At 42.2% G+C, this 24,303-nt stretch overlaps 2 protein-coding genes across 2 annotated transcripts in view; both read left to right on the top strand.

Moving 5' to 3' along the window:
* LOC117368840 (deoxyribonuclease-1-like) overlaps window positions 1-14,746 on the top strand; it is a 66,788-nt gene extending 52,042 nt beyond the window's left edge. Inside the window, exons 6-8 of the mRNA XM_033962583.1 lie at window positions 7,651-7,805; window positions 8,452-8,548; window positions 14,690-14,746. Of these exons, the coding sequence (XP_033818474.1) occupies window positions 7,651-7,805; window positions 8,452-8,548; window positions 14,690-14,746 (309 nt within the window). The remainder of the gene's footprint in view (window positions 1-7,650; window positions 7,806-8,451; window positions 8,549-14,689) is intronic.
* Window positions 14,747-18,214: 3,468 nt separating this feature from the next.
* On the top strand, window positions 18,215-23,198 carry LOC117368838. Its single transcript, XM_033962582.1, has 2 exons — window positions 18,215-18,227; window positions 19,027-23,198. The coding sequence occupies exons 1-2, from the start codon at window positions 18,215-18,217 to the stop codon at window positions 22,533-22,535; spliced, it is 3,522 nt and encodes a 1,173-aa protein (XP_033818473.1). The 3' UTR covers window positions 22,536-23,198.
* Window positions 23,199-24,303: the final 1,105 nt, after the last annotated feature.

Raw genomic sequence — 24,303 nt, 5'->3', positions numbered from 1 at the left:
CCCTAGCCTCCAGAACTGTGTCACTCTAAGGACAGAAGCACTATGGGGCTCATAATCAAAACAGAAATACGTCTAAAAACCCGCCCAAATCAGCACTTGGATAATCTAAAAGACAGGTTGTCCAAATGCCGATAATTGAAACAGTTTTTTAGACATATCCACAGACTTTTTAGGCCTCTGAATCTTGCTGTGCGCCTAGAGCTGAAAAGAGTGTTTTAGGAAGAGTAGTGAGGGTGGGATTTGGGTGGGACGTGGGCTGACCTAAACTTAGTCATACTGCAGGGATAATTGAAAGTTTTACAAGGCTGCCTGTACGGAACTTATATTTGTGACTTAGGCAATCTAAACCAGGTCTAAGTGCCCAGAAGGAATCCAAGGTGCCCAGATAACCACTACAGACACAAAGTACAGACCTTCAAACACTCCCCCAGTGATCACTGAGCCCCTCACATCACCATAAAAATCAGAATAAAAAAGTACATACCTGTCCCCGGAACATCAGCACCTGGCAAAGGAAAGCCTAGTAGAGCTGCACAGAGGTGGCTTAAGTAGTCTGGGGGTAGGGTGGGCTAGTGAACCATAGAGAGGAGGACCTAGACCCATAAGCCATACTAACCACTGCATTTATGGTGAGAAAGAAATGTGAGCCCACCAAAACCCTACTGTACTGCCATATAGGTGCCACCTGCAGCCATAAGGCCTTTTGGAGTTGTAGATAGGAGGGTATAGTAAGTTTTGTGGGTGTTTGGGGGGGCTCACCATGATCTATAAGGGAGTTGTGGTGAAATGTTGATGTGGCACCCTTTTTGTGAGGTTCTTCAAAATTCAGCTTCACTGCCTGACTAGACTCTACCCCCTGCCAGCCTGTCTTTTACCAAGTTTATTAAGCAAATGGGGCAGGATCTTCCAATTAGGATGGAGTCTGAAACAGAACCCACTACAAATTCAGAGAGGCACTCGACTAAAAGGAGTTGCCCAAACACTGCCTGAAGGTTCCTCTACACAACCTTATGAAAAAGACTTTGCTCGTAAACTGGGAATCCCCTCTTCATATACCAGTTGCTCCAAAGAGGTTGAATTCCCTTTACAAACTTTAATAATAACTTTATTCTTATATACCGCCAACAATCTTGCGACTTCTAGGCGGTTTACAATGAAGAGAAACTGTACAGACAGCGAATTACAGAGTATAGCATTGAACATCAAGTGATAGTAACAGGAGAGTTACAGGGCTGTGTATTACATAGTTTCACAATGAGTAGCATTATACAGTCGACGATATTCAGAGCATAAGTAGGAGAAGAGAAAGGAGATTGCGCTTTGAGTTACAAAGGTGCAAGGCTGCGAAGGTGAAAAAGATGTTGATGAGAAGTAAGTTGTTAACTTGGTACATTTGAATGAAGGACGGGCACCAGTGGGAAAAACTGGTAACAATTAAAGATAGAAATTTTGGCAGAAGAGGGTAGACGGACTCCTTGGGATGGGAGGAGGCTCTGATTTTAGGGGAGAAGTCTGGTTAGGTTATAAATTTCTTAAACAATGTGGTTTTTAGTTCTTTCCTAAAGATACTATATGATTCTCTGGCGGCATAAGTGAAGTAGCCTGTCCAAGTTTGCAGTCTACCTGCTTGGAATTTGAATGTTCTATCAAAGAAGGTGCGATATCTACAGCCTATGATATTTGGGTAGGTAAAGAGGTTACGGTTTCTGGTAGGCCTAATAGAGGAGTGGAATTCGAAGTGAGGTAGTAGGTAGCTGGGGGCCTGTCCCCAGATTAGTTTATAGCAGAGGCAGGAGAATTTGAATAGAATTCGTGCTTCAATTGGTAACCAATGAAGGAGTTTGTAGAATGGACTAACATGATCGCTCTTCTTTAGTCCGAATATTAGACGGATGACCGTATTTTGAACTATTCTCAGTTTTCTCACATTTTTTTTAGATATTCCCAAGTAGACAATGTTACAGTAGTCCAGGGTGGATAAAATCAGTGATTGTACCAATATTCTGAAGGATAGCGGGTCGAAGTATTTTTTTATGGTTTTCAGTTTCCAAAGGATGAAGAAGCATTTTTTAGTCACCGAGTTTATGTGCTCGGTCAGGGACAGGTGGGTATCCAGGGTGACTCCCAGTATTTTTATGGTTTTTAGTATTGGGTGATCATGGCCGTTTACATATATTGTAGTTGCGGAGATTTTCTCGTTTGGGCTAGCAAGGAAAATCTTTGTCTTTTCTGAGTTTAATTTCAGTTTGAAATTTAAAGTCCATTTTTCTATTTCGAGCATGATGGAGGAGATATGTTTTGAGTTGGTTGAGGTCACATTTGTTATTGGTATTAATATGGAGATGTCGTCTGTGTATATATAATAAGTTAGGTTAAGCTTTTGTAAAAGGTGGCCTAGAGAAGAGATGTATATATTGAACAAGGTGGGAGATAGGGGGGATCCTTGTGGGACTCCCGAGGGGCTTTTCCAGGGTTCAGAGTAATTTCCTTCATGGACCACTTGATAAGATCGTTTGGTTAGGAAACCTTTAGTCTGCCCCTGGGTTCCACAAACCATAGCTACCACATCAGTCATTAGTAGTGGAATCCGTCTTAAAGAGAGCGCACAGCTCTAGAACCTATACTAATGCTACCCCTGGCAAAGAGGGCAGTATGCTAGATAAGTTTGGTCACAGGGTGTTCCAGGGCTCCATGCTCATGAGCAAAATCCTGAATTACACCTTGCATATGTCCTTCTACATGAAGGCTCTTGTCCAGAGGATGTCCAGTTATGACAAGTACATTCCTTCTAGACATCTCTCAACTTATTGGCATCTCAAGCATGATCTCCTGGAAACCAGGAAATAGTTTCCAAGGTTTATTTAAAATTTGATGAAACGTTTATAAAAAAATTTCAAAGTGATTTACAACAATAAAATAGGCATATAAATATTTAAGTGACAAACATATGAGAGACTGACATAAACCATAACCAACTTGAAATTATAGGTAAAAGGGTTGAACTACAATTTTGTTAAAAAGAGAACAAATAAGGGAAAAACATTAAGGGGAGGGATTGAGGGGTAGCCTAAAAAAGCTGATTTGAAAACATCACATAATAATGATAATGTAGGGTGATGTTTATCTGTTGTTTAGGTCTTATTTATTTATCAAAAGCGTCAGTGTAAAGGAAGCTCTTGAGGGAACCTATAAATCTTTATAATACTGTTTCTTCTCTAAGATGATTTGGTAGATAATTCCATTGTTGGGGAGTTGTATAACTGAGAAGATTTTGGAACGCCTTGTATTTATGACTTTTAAAGAAGGGATAGTAAGGAATTGCTGATTAGTAGATCTTAGTGACTCGCTCTGCATATGGTGCCTTTGATGTAGCCTCTTACACCTCAGCAGTGTCCATAGCTATGCACAGACAAGCTTGGCTCAGAATCTCAGATCTTGATGCTAATATTCAAGACTGTCTTTCCAACATACCCTGCATGGATGATGACTTGTTTGGTGACCATATAGAGACCACTCAAAAGATAAAAAGACATGCTGACTGTATGACCACTCTTTCCTCCTTGAAAGTGCAACAGTCTCAGCAACCTAAGCACTTTTCAAGCTCCTACAGGTGCTCTTCATACTATTCCAGAAATAAATACAGTTAGCCTCCTGCGTCTACACAAACATCTACTCAAAAACACCCGAGGCAACACAAGTAACAGAAAACTTCTGCGCCTACTCAACCTAAGCAGCAGCAGACTTTTCTACTCCCTCCTAGAGAGCTTAGCTGGTGTTTCTCAGTCCACACATCAGACTCTTCCAATAGGAGGCAGGCTCATCCATTACCAACAGTGCTGGACCCTCATAACATCAGATCAATGGGTTCTTCAAGTGGTGAGCCAAAGATATGCCCTTCATCTACAGAAGAAACCACCAAACTACCCTCCAATAAAGTCTCATTTCAACTCCCAACAAAGAACCCTCTTTCACCAGGAACACTCAGACCTCCTCCAGCACAACACAATAGAAAAGGTTCCACTGCTGGAGAAGTGCAAGGGGTTCTATTCGAGGTACTTCCTTATCCCAAAAAGTCTGGAGGTATTCATCCAATTCTAGACCTCAGAGCACTAAACAAGTACCTGGTGAAGGAGAAGTTTTGGATGATCTCTCTGGGAATCCTGTTACCTCCTTTAGAAAAGTCAGATTGGCTATATTCTCTAGATCTCAAAGAAACATACACACATTTCTATTCTCCCTGCTCATAGAAAATACCTTCACTTTTGTCTGTGAACACACCATTTACAATACAAAGTACTTCCATTTGGACTGGCATCAGCACCCAGAGTGTTCATCATGTGCTTGGTAGTGGTGGCAGCGATACTTCGCTCATACAGTTTCCTCATTTTTCCTTACCTGGACGACTGGTTGATCAAAGCCTCCACACCCCAACAGGCTTAACAGGCTTTGCATGCTACAATTCAACTTCTCGAATGTCTGGGATCTACAGTCAATTATCCCAAATCCCACCTAAAGCCCACTTAGACTTTGGAGTTTATTGAGGTTCCTCTGGACATAAACCCGACATGTGTATTCCTCACTCAGCAGAGACTCGCCATACTACTTCAGCTTTGCCAGGAATTCTCTTCTTAACACCACCTGACGGCACATCACATGTTATGACTTCTAGGTCACATGGCCTTCACAATACATGTGATCCCATTTGCCTGTATGCACCTCAGACATCCTTAGTTGGCATTATCCTCCTAGTTGTCTCAAGCAACTGGTCTTCTGTCCCAGCGCTTCTCAGTGACACCGAAATTCAAGACTCACTTCTGTGGTGGATGTCTCCAGCTAATCTCTCCAGAGGTCTTCTGAGGTCTCCAGCTAATCTCTCCAGAGGTCACACTTAGACGGGTCTCCACACGCAGTGATCTTGGAGCTCTGCAGAGAAATGTTTTCATATCAACCTCCTGGAACTATAAGCAATTCGCAGTGCTCAGCATTGTCTCCTCAATCAAGTAGTACTGGTTCGCACAGACAACCAAGTAGCCATGCACTACATGAACAATCAGGGTGAAAAAGATCTCACCACCTCTACCAAGAGACCATCCAAATCTGGTCCTGAGCCATTGCCCGCAACATTTTCCTGAAAGCAGTCTACCTAGCAGGAAAACAATGTTTTGGCTGACAAATTGAACAGAATTCTGCAACTATGTGAATGGTTGCTCAACACCATCTTATGACAGATATTTGTGGCTTGGAGACCCATTTGCTTCCTTCTATAATCACAAGCTCCTTCTTTTCTGTTCCAGGCTCCACACTCCCAATCTCCTGGAAATGAATGCTTTTCTCCTTAACTGGTGAGACATATTCCTCTACGCATTTCACTCTAGTCAGGATAACACTACTCAAGCTTCACCTGGAACCAGTCACCATGATACTCATTCCACCTCAGTGGCCACATCAACCTTGGTTCCCTCTCCTCCTACAAATGAGCAAACAGGAACCAATTACTCTGCAAATCTTTCCAGCACTGCTGACACAGAACGAGGGCTGTCTATGTTCTTTAGCTCTCACAGTGTGGTATCTCTCTCCCAACCAGTAGAAACTCTTTCCCTGTCTGCACCAGTGTCAGCAATCATTGAAGCTTCCAGGAAGCCTTCCATGCAGCGATGTTTCTGCTTCAAGTGGACTCACTTTTTTTGTGCTGTAGTGGCAAATCCCTGGATCCAGTAACCTGTCCTGTTCCATCCATACTGGATTATCTCCTGCACCTCTCTCTGTTTTATAGACTAATTCAGTGAGAGTTAATCTCGGTGCTAGAAGTGTTTTTCACACACCACTGGACAACAAGCCCTTAGCAGTGCATCCTCTGATTTCCAGATTCATGAAGGGCTTTACAATATCAAGCCACCTCTGAAACCTACTCCAACAACTTAGAACCTTAATGTGGTCCTTTCATCACTCATGAAGCATCCATTTGAACCACTGTCTGCTTCATCTCTCAAGCACCTCACTTGAAAAGTTGTCTTCCTCATTGCTCTCATGTCAGCACACCAAGACAGTGAACTTCAGGTGCTAGTAGCTGATCCACCTTATACTACATTTTATCCTGAAAATGTGGTTCTTCAAACTCATCCAAAATTCCTTACAAAAGTTGTTTCAGTTTCATCTCAACCAGTCCATCAATCTTCTGGTGGTTTTTTTCAGAGCCACTTGCTCACCCTAGTGAGGCAGACTTCACACATTGGACTTCAAATGTGATCTAGCTTCCTACTTGGACCAAACCAAGCTTCACAGAATTTCTAGTCAGCTATTTCTCATTTGACCCAAACAAACAGGGAATTCCTGTAACCAAGAGAACAATCTCCACATGCTGCTATGCTTGGACTGGTCTGATGCTAGAGGGTCGTGTAACCACACATAAGGTGCAAGCCATGGCTTCAGTAGCCCATCTACACTCCACTCCTATTGAGGACATCTATAAAGCAGCCACTTGGCCTCAGTTCATATGTTCACAACCTGCTATTGTTTGGAAAATCATATCAGACAGAATAGTCAGTTCAGCCACAAAGTTCTACTAAGTTTACTCTCTAATTAGAAGCCAATTTCCTTCCAACCCTCTTTGTTAGCTGGAGAGTTTCCACATGAAAGGACATGCTGCTTGCTTATCCTGGGATAAAGCACAGTTACTTACCTGTAACTGGTGTTATCCAGGGACAGCAGGCAGATATTCTCACTTTCCCTTATTGGCTTCTTAGTTTTGTTACTTAACTAATGGTGCTGCAAGCTGGCAGTGGGCGGGAAGGCACCCACGCATGAGTGGTATGGACAGTCTTTTGATTTCTTAATGTGACAGATTACTTTGGACAGTCCATGCTGGGTTCCATGGATGATGTCACCCATATGTGAGAATATCTGCCTGCTGTCCCTGGATAACACCTGTTACAGGTAAGTAACTGTGTGCTGTACTCACAGTGTGCTTCAACAGCACCCCCTCAGGATCATTCCTAGATTCAGGTGAAAGAACCTGTTGGTCCCCCAGCTCTGAAAGGAGCCTCCTGGGCAGCTCTGTTGGTCCCCCCAATATATATGGCATCCTTTGTTTACTCCCTGTTTGTTTTTTTTGTTTTTTAATTATCCCCAGCTGTTTTTACATTTTGTAAACCGTTTTGATTTGACTTTTTTTTGTCAGTAATGGTGGTATATCAAATAAAATAACTACAGTATAAGGTGAAAGTATTAAAGGATAGGATTTCCTTCCCTTTCCCTCAGGAACTAACACAAAACCTAAATGAATTCAACTCTCTCACACCTCTTTCAATGTATTCTGTCTTCTCCACAGCACTGGTTGCTATGAGAAAGGAATGTTTGCCAGCCTTCTCTAGTCACATGCATATGTCATCATTAAAAAAAACAGGAAAAAACTCATAATTCAACAGCCAGTCTGATTAAAACACAAATTATACTCATCAAAACCCAGTCTATAGAAATTTTATGTTCAGATTCCTCAGCTCTAAACCCAGACTTCCCAGAAGATTCCCATAAACTTTGAACCTTAATGCAACTTAGTAAATAGCCTCTTCTGTATGTCAGAATCTCTGCCATGACATGCTTCTATTGAGGAATTGAAGAGTTTGTAGAAATTCCACATTTCTCTTTTTCTAGAATATTCTGTTCCTTGGTGACTTTAACTGTGCCTGCTCCTACCTCTCTGAGAATGACTGGCAGCATATCCGTCTGCGCAACAGTGAAGAATTTGAGTGGCTAATACCTGACACTGCTGACACCACCGTCACCCACACACACTGTGCTTACGACAGGTGAGAGGAGAGCACACAGAGTGGGTCAGAGAAGACTTCTACCGTATGTATTCAGCCAATAATATAATTTGCCCTAGTCTCTATCTTAACATTTTCTGTCCCTGATATATGCCCATATCAGGACTCCCTGCTTCAGTGATCAGATTTGTTTAGACTCAGAGAGTTCAAATATTCTCTGACACTGATCAAGAGGCCTATGCTCTCTCTCTTAAGACTTGACTGTGGGGTTTTGGGGAATTATGTGAAATGCTTCTCAGCTTTCTGGTAGCATCATACACAAGCTTAGAGTGATATGGGGTCTAAAACTATGCCAGGGTACACCTGGCGGGGCCTCCGCGTGTGCGGATCGCCGGACTTGATTGACCTAGGGCCTGTTCCGGAGATGGCACTTCTTATGCTCTTAAGTTTAGGCACACATCTTCCCCTTATTTTTTAAGGTCAGATTCTCCAGCATTAACAGCCCTCTGAGATAAACTAGAACTCCTGTGGAATCAGCAGATCTCAGGCACCCTTCCTTGACTATGTCAGACATGATTGGCTCTGCCAGACCTTGAAAAGAATGACATATCCAAGTGGTACTTTCAACCTGTACCTCCTGTTTTAGGCTATTGTGTAACCAGGCATTTCTTTCTGGGATATCTTGCAGGATTGTGGTTAGTGGATCTGAACTTCACGACGCAATTGTGCCTGAGTCTGCAATTGTGTATGATTTTCAAGAGGAATACAGTCTGTCAACAGAGGAGGTCAGTTATCTAATAATCTCTTCAGATTATATCTATCAAGGCTATACTGTGTATGACATGTTACAAAGTACTTTGTCTTCAGTTGATGAAATCACCTGAACACATGGAGAATTTTGTACTGGTAGGATGGTTGAACATTCATCTGCTAGTTTCCTGCATAAAATACTATGTTCAATTCAATATAATAAATTGTCCCAGCACGTCAATATTTCAAAATCTCAATTCCTTAACATAGTATTTACTGTGATGAGGGGTATGTTAATTCCATATACCATATTTTCACTTATGTACACTCAGATGGTGACTCATTTCACATGGGGAAACATCTCATGATTCATCAAACTCATCACTGGTTTTATATATGACTTACAACTCATTGCTCATAATTTTACAAATTTTTAACAATTTTCTGGTTGCTTACTCAGCTATAATACTTTTACTTAAACAAACCTAACTTAAAAGAACCCGTAGCCAACATAGGCATGTTTCACAACAAAATTCTCTGCTTCAGAGTCTTGTCCTATAACCAGTGGCGTACCAAGGGGGGGCGGGGGGGAGGTCCGCCCCGGGTACCAAGCCCTGAGGGGGTGCTCCCGGTCCGGTCCAGTTACCCCCCCCCCTGCGCCGGGTGTCGCGTCTGGAAACAGCCTGCAGCAAGATCGCGATGCCAGAGATCTTTGCCTGCTTCGACTGTTTCCTCCGCCACGGTCCTGCCCCTCCTCTGATGTCAGAGGAGGGGCGGGACCGCGGCGGAGGAAACAGCCGAAGCAGGCAAAGATCTCTGGCATCGCGCGATCTTGTTGCAGGCTGTTTCCCCAGGGCAGTAGCGTACCAAGGGGGGCGAGGGGGAGGTCCATCCCGGGTGCCGCCTTAGGGGGGGGTGCACAGCTGGCCCGGTCCCTATCGCGCTCCTACCCTCACAGCGAAAGCAGCATCGGCGCCATTATCGAAAAAGGTAATGGCGCCAGGCCTTGGAGCACCAAGGCAGACCGCTTCTCCCCCCTCCCAGCCGAAACCCCGCTGACCATCCTATCTCTCTCCCCCCCCAAGTGAACCTTTCTGACCCTCCCAGCGAAAGCAGCAAACCTCCCTCCAGTAGCGTCGGCTTTATCCTCCCTCTGCCGCATCACTGATGACGTCATCAGTAACGCGGCAGAGGGAGGAGAAAGCCGCGAAGGAGGTTTGCTGCTCTCGCTGGGAAGGTCGGAAAGGTTCACGGGGGGGGGGGAGATAGGAGGGTCAGCGGGGGTTCGGCTGGGAGGGGGGAGAAGCGGACTGCCTCGGTGCTCCATTACCTTCTTCGGGCAGCAGCAGCGTTTACAATTCGCTGCTGTTGCCGGCTTCAGGCCTTGTTCTCTGCCGGGTCCTGCCTACTTCCAGTTTTCATGAAGACAGGACCCGACAGAGAGGAAGGCCTGAAGCGGGCAACATCAGTGAATTGTGAATGCTGCTGCTGCCCGATGAAGTTCAGGACATCAGGACATCGGGGAAGGAGCAGGGAGAAATCGGCTGCTGGCTTGGGGGTGAGGGTAGGGAAAGAATCGTGGAAGTAGAGAAATCGGCACGATGGTTTTGTGCAGGCTAGGGGGAGAGAGAAAGAAAGGAAAAAATAAAGAGGGGGGCCAGGGGGAGAGAGAAAGAAAGGCAGAAAGAAAGAGGGGGACCAAGGGGAGAGAAAGAAAGGCAGAAATAAAGAGGGGGACGAAGGGGAGAGAAAGAAAGGCAGAAATAAAGAGGGGGTCAAGGGGGAGAGAAAGAAAGGCAGAAAGAAAGAGGAGGGCCAGGGGGAGAGAGAAAGAAAGGCAGAAAGAAAGAGGGGGACCAAGGGGAGAGAAAGAAAGGCAGAAATAAAGAGGGGGGTCAAGGGGGAGAGAAAGAAAGGCAGAAAGAAAGAGGGGGGCCAGGAGGAGAGAGAAAGAAAGGCAGAAATAAAGAGGGGAGCCAGGGGGAGAGAGAAAGAAGAAGGATCAGAAGAAGGACCAGAGACTCATGAAATCACCAGACAAAAAAGTAGGAAAAATGATTTTATTTTTAACTTAGTGATCAAAATGTGTCCGTTTTGAAAATTTATATCTGCTGTCTATATTTTGCACTATGGCCCCCTTTTACTAAACCGCAATAGAGTTTTTTAGCGCAGGGAGCCTATGAGCGTCGAGAGCAGCGTGGGGCATTCAGCGCAGCTCCCTACGCTAAAAACCGCTATCGCAGTTTAGTAAAAAGGGAGGGGGAATATTTGTCTATTTTTGTATAGTTGTTACTGAGGTGACATTGCATAAAGTCATCTGCCTTGACCTCTTTGAAAACCCGCGGAATATAAATGATAATTAACATTTTCTCTGCGTACAGCGTGCTTTGTGTTTTTAAAATTTTATTGTTGGTAGATCATTTTGACTTGGCCACAAAGGTAAGGGGGAGGGAGGGAGGGGAACTGCTGAAAGACATCTAATAATCCTTGCAGGCTTGACTGCAGGGAATTATTTTTGTAAAATCATGTTTTGTTATGTGACTGGCATTATCTAGACTTTAATTTCTATGAATGAATAGAATGAAAATGATATAAAATTACTTGCTTGTTTTTATGTGCGTGCGCTGAAGGAAAGTGGAGAAAGAGTGGGCTGAGGATGCTAAAGGGAAATGGGGAAGAGAGTGGGGAGAAGACGCTGATTTATAAATTGACAATTGTACAGAATATTGTTTCTTTTTATACTTTAATATAAACAATTCAAGGCTTGTGTGGATGGAATCAGGTGGTTTGCGGGGATGGGGACCGAGCTTACGGGGATTAGTCCAATAAAATTGTATTTTTTTATATCTCATTATTTGTTTTATTTTTATTTGTTAATTTATAAAGTGGTGATTGTTATGTATCAGTTTTTTCAAATTTACATCTACTGTCTTTATATTTTGCACTGTATTAGAGGACATGTGTTACTGTTTTTTGTGGTGTTGCATTGTATCCAGGGTCTGGTTTCTTGGCGGATCAGTTTAACTTTTGTCTACATATTTCTATTTTTAGTTTGTGATTATTCCATTTTGGGCGAGGGTGTATCTCTGTTCTGTGTGTATGAAAAAGACATAGTTTTCAGTTGGCATTGACTACAGGACCAATTGACTGTGCGGGATCTGGCTTGTTTAGTTTTACAATGTATGTGTTGGTGTTCTAGTGCTCACTGCAGTGTTTAAGATGCAGCCTTTTCCTAGGTACACTCTTGTGGTGCGATATGTAGATTGGTACTAAAAATCATATTTTTCATATAGATGGGGGGGGGTGTCAAAAAATGATGGGCCCTGGGTGCCACATACCCTAAGTACGCCACTGCCTGCAACTACTCCATATGTACTTCTAATGTCATGACAATTTAGACATAATTTATGTTTTGTTATGTTTGGAATAATGGTTAAATATATGAGGTTCAATAAAAGAAAATTTTCACTGCCTGTTTCTATTCTGACCATTTATTCCATTTCATGGTTATTGCAAAAAAAAAAAAAAAAATTTTTTTTACATGGGGGGGGGGGGGGGGTGTCAAAAAATGATGGGCCCCGGGTGCCACATACCCTAGGTACGCCACTGCCTATAACAACCCATTAAATATTTTCTTTATTCAGATTTTATCATCATTCCCTCCCCCCAAAAAAAACAAACAAACAAAAAACCAACAACAACCCCAAAACAATTTCTTACCTACTGTGCTCAATGGCAACACAACCCTTGGAAGGTCTTATTACTTAAACATGTTGACTAGACTCTGCTTCTCATGTATCCTTTTGCACTTTGTACTGAAATTAAGAGTCTCAGGCTTGCTCTTGCTACTACAGCTGTTCAGGGCTGGAATTAAAACTTTAGCACCCATAGGCATGACCCAAAGGTGAGGACATGAACCCTCCTATGGAGCTCAGAGAACCAATAAGGGCTCCCTGGAAAACGGGAGTGGGGGTGATAGGTCTAAGTGCCATAGTGGTACCTTTGAAGTCACACCAGTAGACAGCATCAGTGTAAGTGGGAGATTGCTCCTATTTGGTCTTAGTCATTTGCATTTTTAACTTTTGGTGGCCTAGGTAGTTACCGATGTTGCCTGTCCCTAAGTCCTGGTCTGATGACGTTTCATGGTTATTACAAAACAAAAAAATCTTTCAGTAGGCTGATAATGCTCATTTGCACCTGAAATCCCAAGACATTTGGACTGTTAGCACAGCTTGTCTTTTCGATTACTGTAGTTACACATCTACAGGTTCAGCTGAGAAACTTCTGCATAGACTGCAAATGGTTTCAAAACACAGCAGCTAAGGTTGTCACCTACAAATCAGAGTGGGATCATAAGAACATAAGAACTGCCATCTCCGGATCAGACCTTCGGTCCATCAAGTCCGGCGATCCGCACACGCGGAGGCCCTGCCAGGTGTACACCTGGCGTAATTTATAGGCAACACCATTGTTTATTTCCATGCATTGGCTGCCTATAGAATTTTGTATTTGGTTCAAGTTATCATGCCTTATTTATTGATCTTTTTCATGGGTGAGATCCATAGATCTGTATCATTCAGTCCTCTCAGACCAGTAACTGTCCACTTACCCATATGTTTCATTTATCTGCTTAATGCACTAGATATTTCTCCACCACTGTCTCAGTTGCCCCTGGGACTTAAAAATATATGGGTCAGTATTCAAATTCCATGATCAGTGTTGGATTTAAATTATTCACAGATATTTAGTGCTGCTATTCAGAAAGCATATGGCTTTGAATATTTTGATAGAGCAGGAAGAGCTACCACTATCTGGACAGTGATGATATTCATACAGTTGTCCCAATAGTTAACTGTATGTGGCTAGTTATATGGCTAGAGGTCTGAATATCACTGTTCTCTGTCAACTTCACTCACATACTGCCCTAGAACTATCTGAATTATGTTGAGACAATCTCTCAGGATATTCAGGTGCACTATCTGTACCATGCAATTCTGACCTCTCTATTGCCTCATTCCATGCACCATGTGATACTTCTTTCTGTCTCTTCTTATCCCACACACCAGTGTTTCTCAACCTTTTCAAGCCAAGTACCCCACTAAGCCTAACAAAAACCAATCAAGTACCCCCACCCAAGCTACACTCCAGACCTGCCCAAACTTCACTACTATAATAATAATACTAATTGTAATGCAATTTATTTCATCCATTTTTCATATACACACAATATAATAATACATAATGGTAACTACAAAATTGTGGTTAAAAAAACACAAAGCACACAGAGAAAATGTTAATTATCATTTATATTCGGGGGGATTCAAAGAGGTCAAGGCAGATGACTTTAAAATATGCAACATCACCTCAGTAACAACTATAGGAAAACAAACAAATATAGTGCAAAATATAGACAGAAGATATAAATTCTCAACACTGACACATTTTGATCACTAAATTGAAAATAAAATCATTTTTCCTATCTTTGTTGTCTGGCGATTTCATGAGTCTCTGGTTACACTTCCTTCTGACTGTGCATCCAATATTTCTTCCCTTCTTTCTGCCTCCTGCATGCATCCTCTCCTCCAGTCCTCATTCCATTCCCCAACTAACATCTCTGTCTGTCCCCTCCACTGAAGCCACTGATTTTTCCCTGCTCCGACACTCTCCATTCCTACCCCCTGCCGCAACAGCTACCCAACATACTCTTCAAACCCCAACAGCCACCCAACATGCTCCATTCTTACCCCCCTGCCACCGCAACAGTCACCTGATACATTCCATTTAAACTCCCACCCCCTCTGCTGCCACCGCAACAGGAACGGGGATGGCTTGTGTCACTGCACGCGCCTGGCCCGTTGTTGCAGCGGCAGGGGGGTAGGAATGGAGCATATCGGGTGGCTGTTGTGGCGGCAGGGTGGGTTTGGAATGGAGTGTGGTGGGTGGCAGGGTCGGTTTCGGGGGTGGGGCAGGGAGGAGGTGGCCAGTCCACATACACCCAACAGGCGGACCGCCTACCACAGGTTGAGGAACACTGCCATTCACCATGTGATACAGACCTCTCTCTGCTCTTCTCTTCCTATGCACCATGTGATAACTAATGTTTTCTGATGTTTCTGTCTCTTCTCATCTTGCCTATCACATGATGATGACCTGTTACCTTTCTGCTGTTTCTATAGGCACTGGCAATCAGCGATCACTTTCCTGTAGAAGTGGAGCTAAAGTGTACCTGGTGACATTTTTTTTGATGCAACTCTGAAGCCTTGCTCTACAGCTGTAAAGTCTCCAACTTTCTCTCTCTTAAGAATGTTCAATGTGTTAGTCTAGATCAGTGGTTCTCAACCAGTGTGTCAGGACACACTGGTTATCCTCAAGAGGTAGGAGGTATGTCACAAAAAAATTGATATAGGCAGTAAGCCTGTGTTTCCTTTACAACCATCAGTGCCTGCAAGCTGGAAAGAATAGCAATCTTGAAAGTAAGGTTCTTGAAATCCCGGTATCTAGTCCCTATTTCTGGTTCCCCACTACCTCCAATATCTGCTGCCTCCAGTCCCAACTGAAAATGTTGCAGGTCTGATGTCCATAGATTCTGAGTAGCATATTTGTGGGGTTTTGTGTTGCTTCACAATATCTGGCAGTGGAGGGATTTTGTGAAGTAACACTAGAATTTGAATATATGTTTTAATGTATAACAAGTAAAATATCTGGGACTGATGTGTTGCATTCAGCTTTTTGATATGGGACAGTTAAACAATAAAATATTTAATTGTGCTTTGTTTAGTTGTGAATTTGTGTTCAGTGTGTCATATACATGAACATCTGTCAGGTATGTCACAGCAGAAGAAAGGTTGAGAACCATTGCTCTAGATTTGTTAATTTTGAAGCAGATTGCTTTTTTTTTTTTTTTGTATTGCTACAACTTGAAGAGACAATCCAATAATGGATCTCAACACTGTGCGCTTAGCAATTTCCTTTTCCCAAGTTTGGTCCTGCCATCCCCATCTGTTCATGACACAATCAGCCCTGGAAAGTGGAATCATAGATGCTAGAAGCCATTCTGATCCTAAACTGCAGAGAGGTTCGTCTCTCTAGTGCACAGGTGTCGAAGTCGGTCCTTGAGGGCCGCAATCCAGTCGGGTTTTCAGAATTTCCCCAATGAATATGCATTGAAAGCAGTGCATGCACCTAGATCTCATGCATATTCATTGGGGAAATCTTGAAAACCCGACTGGATTGCGGCCCTCGAGGACCGACTTCGACACCCCTGCTCTAGTGTGTCGCTATTTTTCTAAATCTAACCCAAGCCTGTAGTCATTATCATCTGATAATTATTTGAGTATGTGAAATGAGCTGGTGTTTCAGCTCGTTTCCCCTCCCCAGCATCTGCCAGATCTCTTGTAATTTAATAACATCTGTAGGGGTGTTTCCTTATTTGCACCTGAAGGTTAGGCCTCTCTGACATCATCAAGCCTGAACCATTGTCTGCAAGAAATCTTTTCAGCGTGAACTTTGCAAGAAGAGAGAAAGAAGAACACATCTTTGCTGTTTCTGCCTGATGCATTCTGGGTATGTACCAGAATGGTATTCTAGCCAAGGACATTCATCTATGTCTTCATAATTAGACTGTGTGATTCTTGTGGGAGGTATACTCCTATCCTGTTCTTATCTGTCCAACGGTGCCTGTGTCTCCCAGCCTGTATGAGACCTTACACAGAAAGGCTATTCATCTAAGTTCTGTTTCTGGATTGGTCCGAGGAAGTCATCTGACGAGGTCCAAGTGAAAAGTTGCTAATTATAATTAGTCTGTGTCGGGATGCGAGGAAGCTCACATCTTACCACAGGTGTCCTGCACGTATCGCTTTCTTAATAATTAGACCTTAACAGTTACCTCGTGTGACTCTCTGCCTGAGAGAGAGTGAATCGGACCTTAAACAGCTCTGAATTCCATCACTTCAAGGAAACTTGGCTGCCAATAAATTATAGCTGTACCAGTGGCTGACGAACACTCGTTCCTGTAACCAAAGGATTTTCTACGTCTACTAAGATAAAAAGAAACGATTTCCATTTCACCTAAGTTTCGGCGGAGGCCTAATCAGATGATGTTAGGCCTAGGGCCCGGGGGTAAATAAACTTAGCATACATGTCTCCTCAAGTCTGTTTTCCTAACCTCCTTAACCTTAGTATTACCTTGACAACATCAAATGCTTAACCTTAGTATTACCTTGACAACATCAAATGCTTTACTGACTTCAGTTGCAATGCGTACTGCTCAAATAACATCAGTAAGGACAGACCTGAGTGTCACCAAAACAGAGAACAAAAGAACAAGACCAACCGTTTACTAGTCCCTGCAACACCTCATTAATAACCTCAAAAGGACAGTAACGCCAGATGGGACCTGAATGTTATCCAAACAAAGAAACTGGCCAGAGGGGTAACTGAAAGTCAGCATGCTATCGACATGAATCCACAAGTCTGTTTATCTGACAATCTGACATTTTGACCTGAATGTTGCCTACATCACATCAAAGAAAGAGTGAAACCAGATAAGAAGCCAGTTTACTGTAACACCTCCTTATGACATTCTGATCTATGTGTTGTCAAAACAAATAACAAAGGACCAGTACCAACTGTCTTACTAAGAGGGCAGCAGTTTTTCTCTATAAAAGAGAAGAACTCAGCCCATAGAATTTGAATCCAGTTACGTTGCAACAAGGGACAGCCCGGGTTCGGTTCTCCTTTCCTATCAATCGCTTTGGGTTCCAGATTGTGAGGGATAGTGATGTCCGGAAATACGGTGATGTTATTCTATTTTAATATTTATCTATGCATGTAATAAAGTGTTATTGTTTAAGCTTTATATTGTCTGGGTGCCTTTCTGAGGGTTACTGATCATTCCATTGGGCAGAAATAAGTGGCAGAACAAATTGGTACCAGAAGTGGGGTTGATCGATGTGGTCAAAAAGGCACCAGATGAAACATGGGGTTGAGGGGCAGGCCCCCAACCTCTCCATTCCGGGTTGGGATGACAGCATTTATAAATTAGTAGCCACTGAGTGGTCTGTCGAGGCAGGATTATGTGAATCCTGGACTTTTGGAAGTGGGGATCCACATGAATTATGTGCCTCTTTACAAAAGGTGAAAATTACAAAAGGAAAAGAGCGAGAGGGAATTTCTAGACGAGGATGGATGATTTTAGCAGCATGGAGGAAGTTGCATGAAGCTAAACATGAGTTACAATCAAAGTTAGGGGAGCTGGAAAAGAAAATGTGTGAGCAACAGAATGCCATCACAATGCTACAATGTCAAAATAAATTGTTAATGGATAAGGTGGACACCTATCAAAATGTAGCCGAAAAGGCAGCCGTGCGTTGTGCTCAATATAAATACAAAAAACGGAGGGGGAAAATAAGTGCCAAAAAAGTTAGGACTTTGCTTTCCCATCCTCCGGATGATTGGGATCCAGATAAATGGGATGGGGATATTTGGGATTCCAATTCTAATACCAGTGAGGAGGATATATGTAATGAAGGAAAACAGGCAGAAAGCTTAGAAGCAAAACCAGTAAGAAGACGAAGATTACAGGGAAATCTGCAGACAGGAGAAAATCTAACTAGAAATGATGTTATGGAGGACTTTACTCAGCAAGAAGTCATGGATATTATGGCACGCTTTACACAGCGGCCCGGGGAGCCACTAATACAATGGGTAATTCGGGTACAGGAGTTGGGCGCAGCAGGGATTATGTTAGATGCCACAGATGCCCCTAAATTTGTTCGAATTAGTCAAGAAGCAGCAGTACAAGATGCGCTACGGGAGGATCCCGATCCGACAAATTACAACCAATGGTCTCTATTAGAAGTAATTGGTAAGGGTGTCACGAGGCGATATCCCCTTGAATCTGACTGGCCTTCCAATGATAAAGTTTGGTATACATTGAAAGATGCACAAATGAGAATTAAGGAAGAGGCTATGAAGGTAGCTTTAGTAATAGGTCACGCTGACACATATATGTCATTACCTTTTACTGTATCCATGAGAAATAAAATTATCAGGTATGCTGCACCGGCATACAAACAGGTAATTATGACTCTGTTGATCAATCAAACAGACAGGTCTATTTTGGAAGTCTTGGAAGCGGTCCGACAGTTAGGAGATCTGGGAGACTGGGGACCTCAAACTACTTTTGATAAAAAGAGGGAAGGACAATCCAATTCAAACAGGGCTAATCGAGTATCCCGAAGGGATATGTTTTTGGCATTAATAAAAGATGGGGTGAAGAGGGAAGAAATAGATGGGAAAGATACCGGGACTTTATGGAAAATGTACAAAAGCAGAGGATTAGGAAAGAAATCTATGTCTCAAGCCCAAGTAAGCAAGAGTGAGGATATAACGGTGCCAACTGCTCCTCCAGAGGAAACTACTTCCACTCTTTATCCTGATTTAAAAGGGTGGAAGTGGTGGGAGGATCAATGATATGAATGCCAAGCCTCAGTGTTTGCCTGGACCAAATTAGAACAGCGTCCACATGTCGAGGTAAATATCTATTGGAAATCTGGGGAGCAAAAGGTACAAGCTCTAGTGGACACTGGGGCGGAGGCATCTATTATATATGGGAACCCTAAAAAATTTCGGGGCCCTAGAATACAAATATCAGGATTGGGGGGGAAAATTATACAAGCAGTACAGACAAAACTGAGATTAAAAATTGGACAATTACCAATCCGGGAGTATACTGTACTGATCACTGAGATTCCCGAGTATATAATAGGGATAGATATCCTGAAAGGACTAACCTTACAGCTTTCTGATGGAATTTATAGTTTTGGCAAATCACCAGCCATTCCTATAAGATCAGTAGTGGTGGGAAAATTACCTGTTCCAATAGTAGTACCAATCTCCACAAAAATTGTAAACATGAAACAATATCGCATTCCGGGAGGGCATGAAGAAATTACCAATACAATACAGGATTTGGTGAAAGCGGGAGTAATAAAAACAGTTACCTCCGCCTTCAATAATCCTGTATGGCCCGTCCATAAGGCGGATGGAAGTTGGAGAATGACAGTAGATTACCGAGAATTGAATAAACACACGCCACCTTTAAGTGCCGCTGTTCCCGATATGATAACACTGGTTGAACAAATTCAATCACGAACTGGTACTTGGTATGCAGTTATTGATTTAGCCAATGCATTTTTCTCTATTCCTATAGTGGAGCAATGTCAGGAACAATTTGCATTCACTTGGCAAGGGAGACAATATACATTTACCAGACTACCACAAGGGTATTTACATAGTCCCACTTTCTGTCACAAGATTATAGCAGAGCATTTAGATAACTGTACCTTACCTGAAGGAGTAGAACTATCACACTATATTGATGACATTTTAATCCAGGGTAATACAGAAAAGGAAGTTGCAGATGCTTTGGCATTGGTAGTAGAAACAATGAGACAGGCTGGGTGGGAAATAAATCCAAAGAAAGTGCAGGGACCAGCACAAACAGTGGTATTTTTAGGAATTAAATGGTCAAAAGGGTGTCGAGAAGTGATAGAGAAAGTTAAACAGAAAATTGTAAACTTCCCTTCTCCCCAAAGTAAGAAACAAACCCAGGCCTTTATTGGCCTTTTTGGATTCTGGAGGCAACATATTCCACACTTGGGGCAAATCCTGTCTCCTCTGTACAAAATCACAAGGAAAAAATATGATTTTGTCTGGACTGAACTCGAAGAGCAGGCTTTCCAGAGAGCAAAGGAAGCTATTCAGCAAGCCATGAATTTGTGGCCATTAAAGGAGGGTCCAGTAGAATTGCAAGTGAGTGTACAGGAGCGATATGCTAATTGGAGCCTATGGCAAAAGCAAGCTGGACGACGAGTGCCTTTGGGATTCTGGAATAGGACTCTCCCAGAAACTGGGACCCGATACACACCCTTTGAAAGACAGCTGTTAGCATGCTACTGGGCTTTGGTAGCAACAGAACAATTGACCATAGGACACGAAGTAATGATACGACCAGAAATACCCATTATGACATGGATCATGAGTGACCCAAAAACTCATCGTATTGGACATGCCCAGGAACAGAGTATCATAAAATGGAAATGGTACATCCAACAGAGGGCTAAGTCAGGCCTACATGGAGTAACGATGCTGCATGAAAAAGTATTTAATGTGCCCACAGAAGATACCCCATTGCAAGTGGACGACATATGTGAAAGTCCCATTCGGTGGGGAAAGACATATCAAGAACTAACTGAGACACAACAACAGCATACCTGGTTTACAGATGGTTCCTCCAAATACCAGGGTCAACTGAGACATTGGAAGGGCGTGTCCTTTAATCCAGTCACAAAGCAACTGCTAACAACCACTGGAAAAGGAGAGAGCTCACAATATGCTGAACTATATGCAGTGTGGCAGGCCATACGGCTAGAACAAGGACAACAATGCCATATCTTTACTGATTCATGGGCAGTAGCAAATGGAATGACAACTTGGATGATGAAATGGAAAAAGGACAATTGGACAATTCATAATAAAGAAGTCTGGGGAGCCAGACTTTGGCAAGATATTCTGGAATGGGCCAATACTACCGTAATAACAGTGTACCATGTAGATGCACATGTGGTGAAAGATACGCTTGACACTGTTTTCAACTCTGTTGCAGATAGCGCATCCAAACTCACTGAAACAGAGTTGGCAGAAGAACAAAACTCTTCCACCCCGCACGTTGTGGTCATGGAAACAGATGTTGCTTCCGAAATGGCCATGGCAACATGGGCACATCAAAAGTCCGGACACCTTGGAGAGAAGGGAACTATTAGGTGGGCACATGATAGAGGAATACATTGTACTGTAGATATGGTAAAGACAGTAATCAGTAATTGTCATTTATGTAAACTAGCTCTCACATCAGCACAGCAGATGCCCCCAATTTTTGGGAAAATAGCCAGAGGCAGGCTACCAGGTCAGATTTGGCAAATAGATTATATAGGCCCTCTACCATTGTCTAAAGGATGTCAATATGTGTGTACCATGGTAGATACCTATTCAGGGTTGTTAGTGGCTTATCCTTGCCGGAAAGCCAATCAAGAAAACACAATTAGAGCATTAGGATTAATTACCTTATATTACGGACACCCTCTAGAAATACAGTCAGACAGGGGGACTCATTTTACAGGTAATATGATTAGGGATTGGATCAATGATAACAATGTTCAATGGAGACTACATGTAGCCTATCATCCACAAGCCTCAGGACTGATAGAAAGAATGAATGGATTATTAAAAACCCAATTAAAGAGATTAGGATATCAGTCATTGCGTAGGTGGAGGGAACATTTAACTGAAGCCTTACAAATTTTGAACAATAGACCCATAGCTTCACATACTACACCCCTGAATAGGATGCTGTATTCCACACTTGAAGCAAGTGACAAAATTTGTACCCTCCAGTTTTGGACTGTTAGACCAGGAGTACAGCTTCCTATAAGGGCCACTGATGGATCTGCTGGACTAGATGTATATTGCCCTAATGAATGCAAATTAGATCCACAAATAGTGAAACCTATTCAAACTGGTTTGGGGGTGCTTATTCCAAAGGGATATTATGGACAGATTTGTCCGCAATCAAGTTTGGCTCTTAAAGGTGTAACTATAATGGGGGGTGTCATTGATTCAGACTATCGGGGCGAAATTGGAATATTGTTATTAAACCTTGGAAAAGAAGCTATCATTCTCCAAAAGGGGGATCGTGTTGCACAATTGATAACTATTGCAATTAAAATGGAAGCTCCACAGTTAATTGATAAACCCCTGCACCATTATGGCCGAAGTGAACCAGGCTTTGGGGCAGCTAATGTAATTAAAGCTGGTATGAGAATCTGGTGGAAGAAACCACTCCAACCAATAGTAGGAGCCACCGTAATAGCTGCAGGGAAAGATAGTATTGTACAAATACTAGTGGATGGTTATGAACGTCCAATCTTCGCTCCTCGAGACCAATGTTTTAGGAGAGAATAAAGATTCTTTTTCTTTCCACAGGACCTAACATGGAAGTGTATCACCATTCTATCTTTGGTATGGTACGGACAAACTGCAATAATGCCAGTGAAGAGTGACCGTCCAACCACTGTCGTCATGATCCAGTGGAAAAATGCTACCTCAATGAGAAAACAAGATAATTTCACATGCAGCGAAAACTCCCTGTGTAACATTTGGAATTTTACATTTTCTCCTTCCCCTGTCATTCGATATGACACAGATACCGGATTCACTAAATATTATAAAACTCCTTTTTGGGTGATGAATGCCTCTGTAATTAGCATTACCATTCGAAATCACACTGGGATCCAATGTACTAACTATACTTTCCCCCAAAATATAGTTAGTAAACAAGTGGCTCGAGATATCATACAAACACAAAAGTTTACTAGCACTACATTTTGGAATTTATCCTTACCCATTAACAGGGCACAGGGACTAATTTGTAGGAATGCAACCAAAATTGAAAACCGCACTGACATGGTAATTATTATGACATTTATCCATACTAATCCTATTTCATTAAATGCCTCTTTAGTAAGAAATATTAGAGAATGCAAAAATACCAGTTTAGAACATAAGGAAATGATATATGAATGGAAAATTAATTTTCCTATTCTACCCAAATGTAGGACCCGAAGATGGCTGGATCAACCATTAGGGGGGGGCGGGAACTACATTAGGTATTGTAAATACTATTGATTCTGAAATACTGGCTGGCAAACAAGCATCTTTTGGCTCCGGAGTAGCGGATGTATTTAGATGGGAAGGTAAATGGATGCCAAATACTGTACATAATCATGAACTAACCCTACGATATGATCAGTTAATGTTACATGTTGTTAATGATACTATAATACAGCAATATACTTTAGATAGTAATGTTTCTTCAGCCTTACATTGAACTATTTGTGAGATTCGTGTTTTGTCTTTTATACAACAAAGAATTAATTTTATCCAGCAGTTACAATTACGAAATACCTCATTGATTTTTGTATTATTTAATAAAACCACGCCCTTAGATAGAACATGGTGGAATTTTAATATAAAACAATGTTCTGATTTCTCCTGTGAAGGGTTGCTTACGTTATTTGATGTAAGGAACTCTACCATAATGTGTCCTTTCACTGTGATGCCTTTGGTATTAGGACCCCAATTATGGTTTCCTACTTACTATGGGCAACAAATAGATGAACAGAACAAAACATACGTGTTAAAAAATTGTAAACAAATTCAACATGGACAAGTTTGTCCATCTTCTTATGCGATCTATGAACCATGTTCTCTACAACATACCTACAATCTGTGCCAATGGACCGTTCAACCTCAAGGTTACACTTTTATACAAGAAATATTACATAAATATGTCTGTGTTGCTAGCAGTACTGTTAAACTTGTGATTCCTGCTATTCAAGCTCCCTTTTCAGTATGTTTACAGAATGTTAGTGTGTTGCAGTGGGCAAATAATGCAACTTATCATTTTTATGAACCCTGGATATCAAATGTAAATGTTAATCTTTCTTTTGCCGATGTACTTACTCCAATTATTTTATTACCCTCTGTAAAGAAAGCCATGCAAAATATAGCAATCCTACATAAAGCAAATCAGCAACGTAACCTTACCTTGCTACAGCATAAAATAGATACTGAATTTTTAAATACTAACTTGCATTCAGTGGCAGATCATATCGAAGCTACTACTGCACACCATTGGTGGGATGCTTTTACCGGGTGGAGTGCTACAGCA

The sequence above is a fragment of the Geotrypetes seraphini genome, chromosome 11, assembly GCF_902459505.1.
Source record: "Geotrypetes seraphini chromosome 11, aGeoSer1.1, whole genome shotgun sequence".
NCBI lineage: Eukaryota > Metazoa > Chordata > Amphibia > Gymnophiona > Dermophiidae > Geotrypetes > Geotrypetes seraphini.
This window is presented reverse-complemented; position numbering and strand designations above follow the sequence as displayed.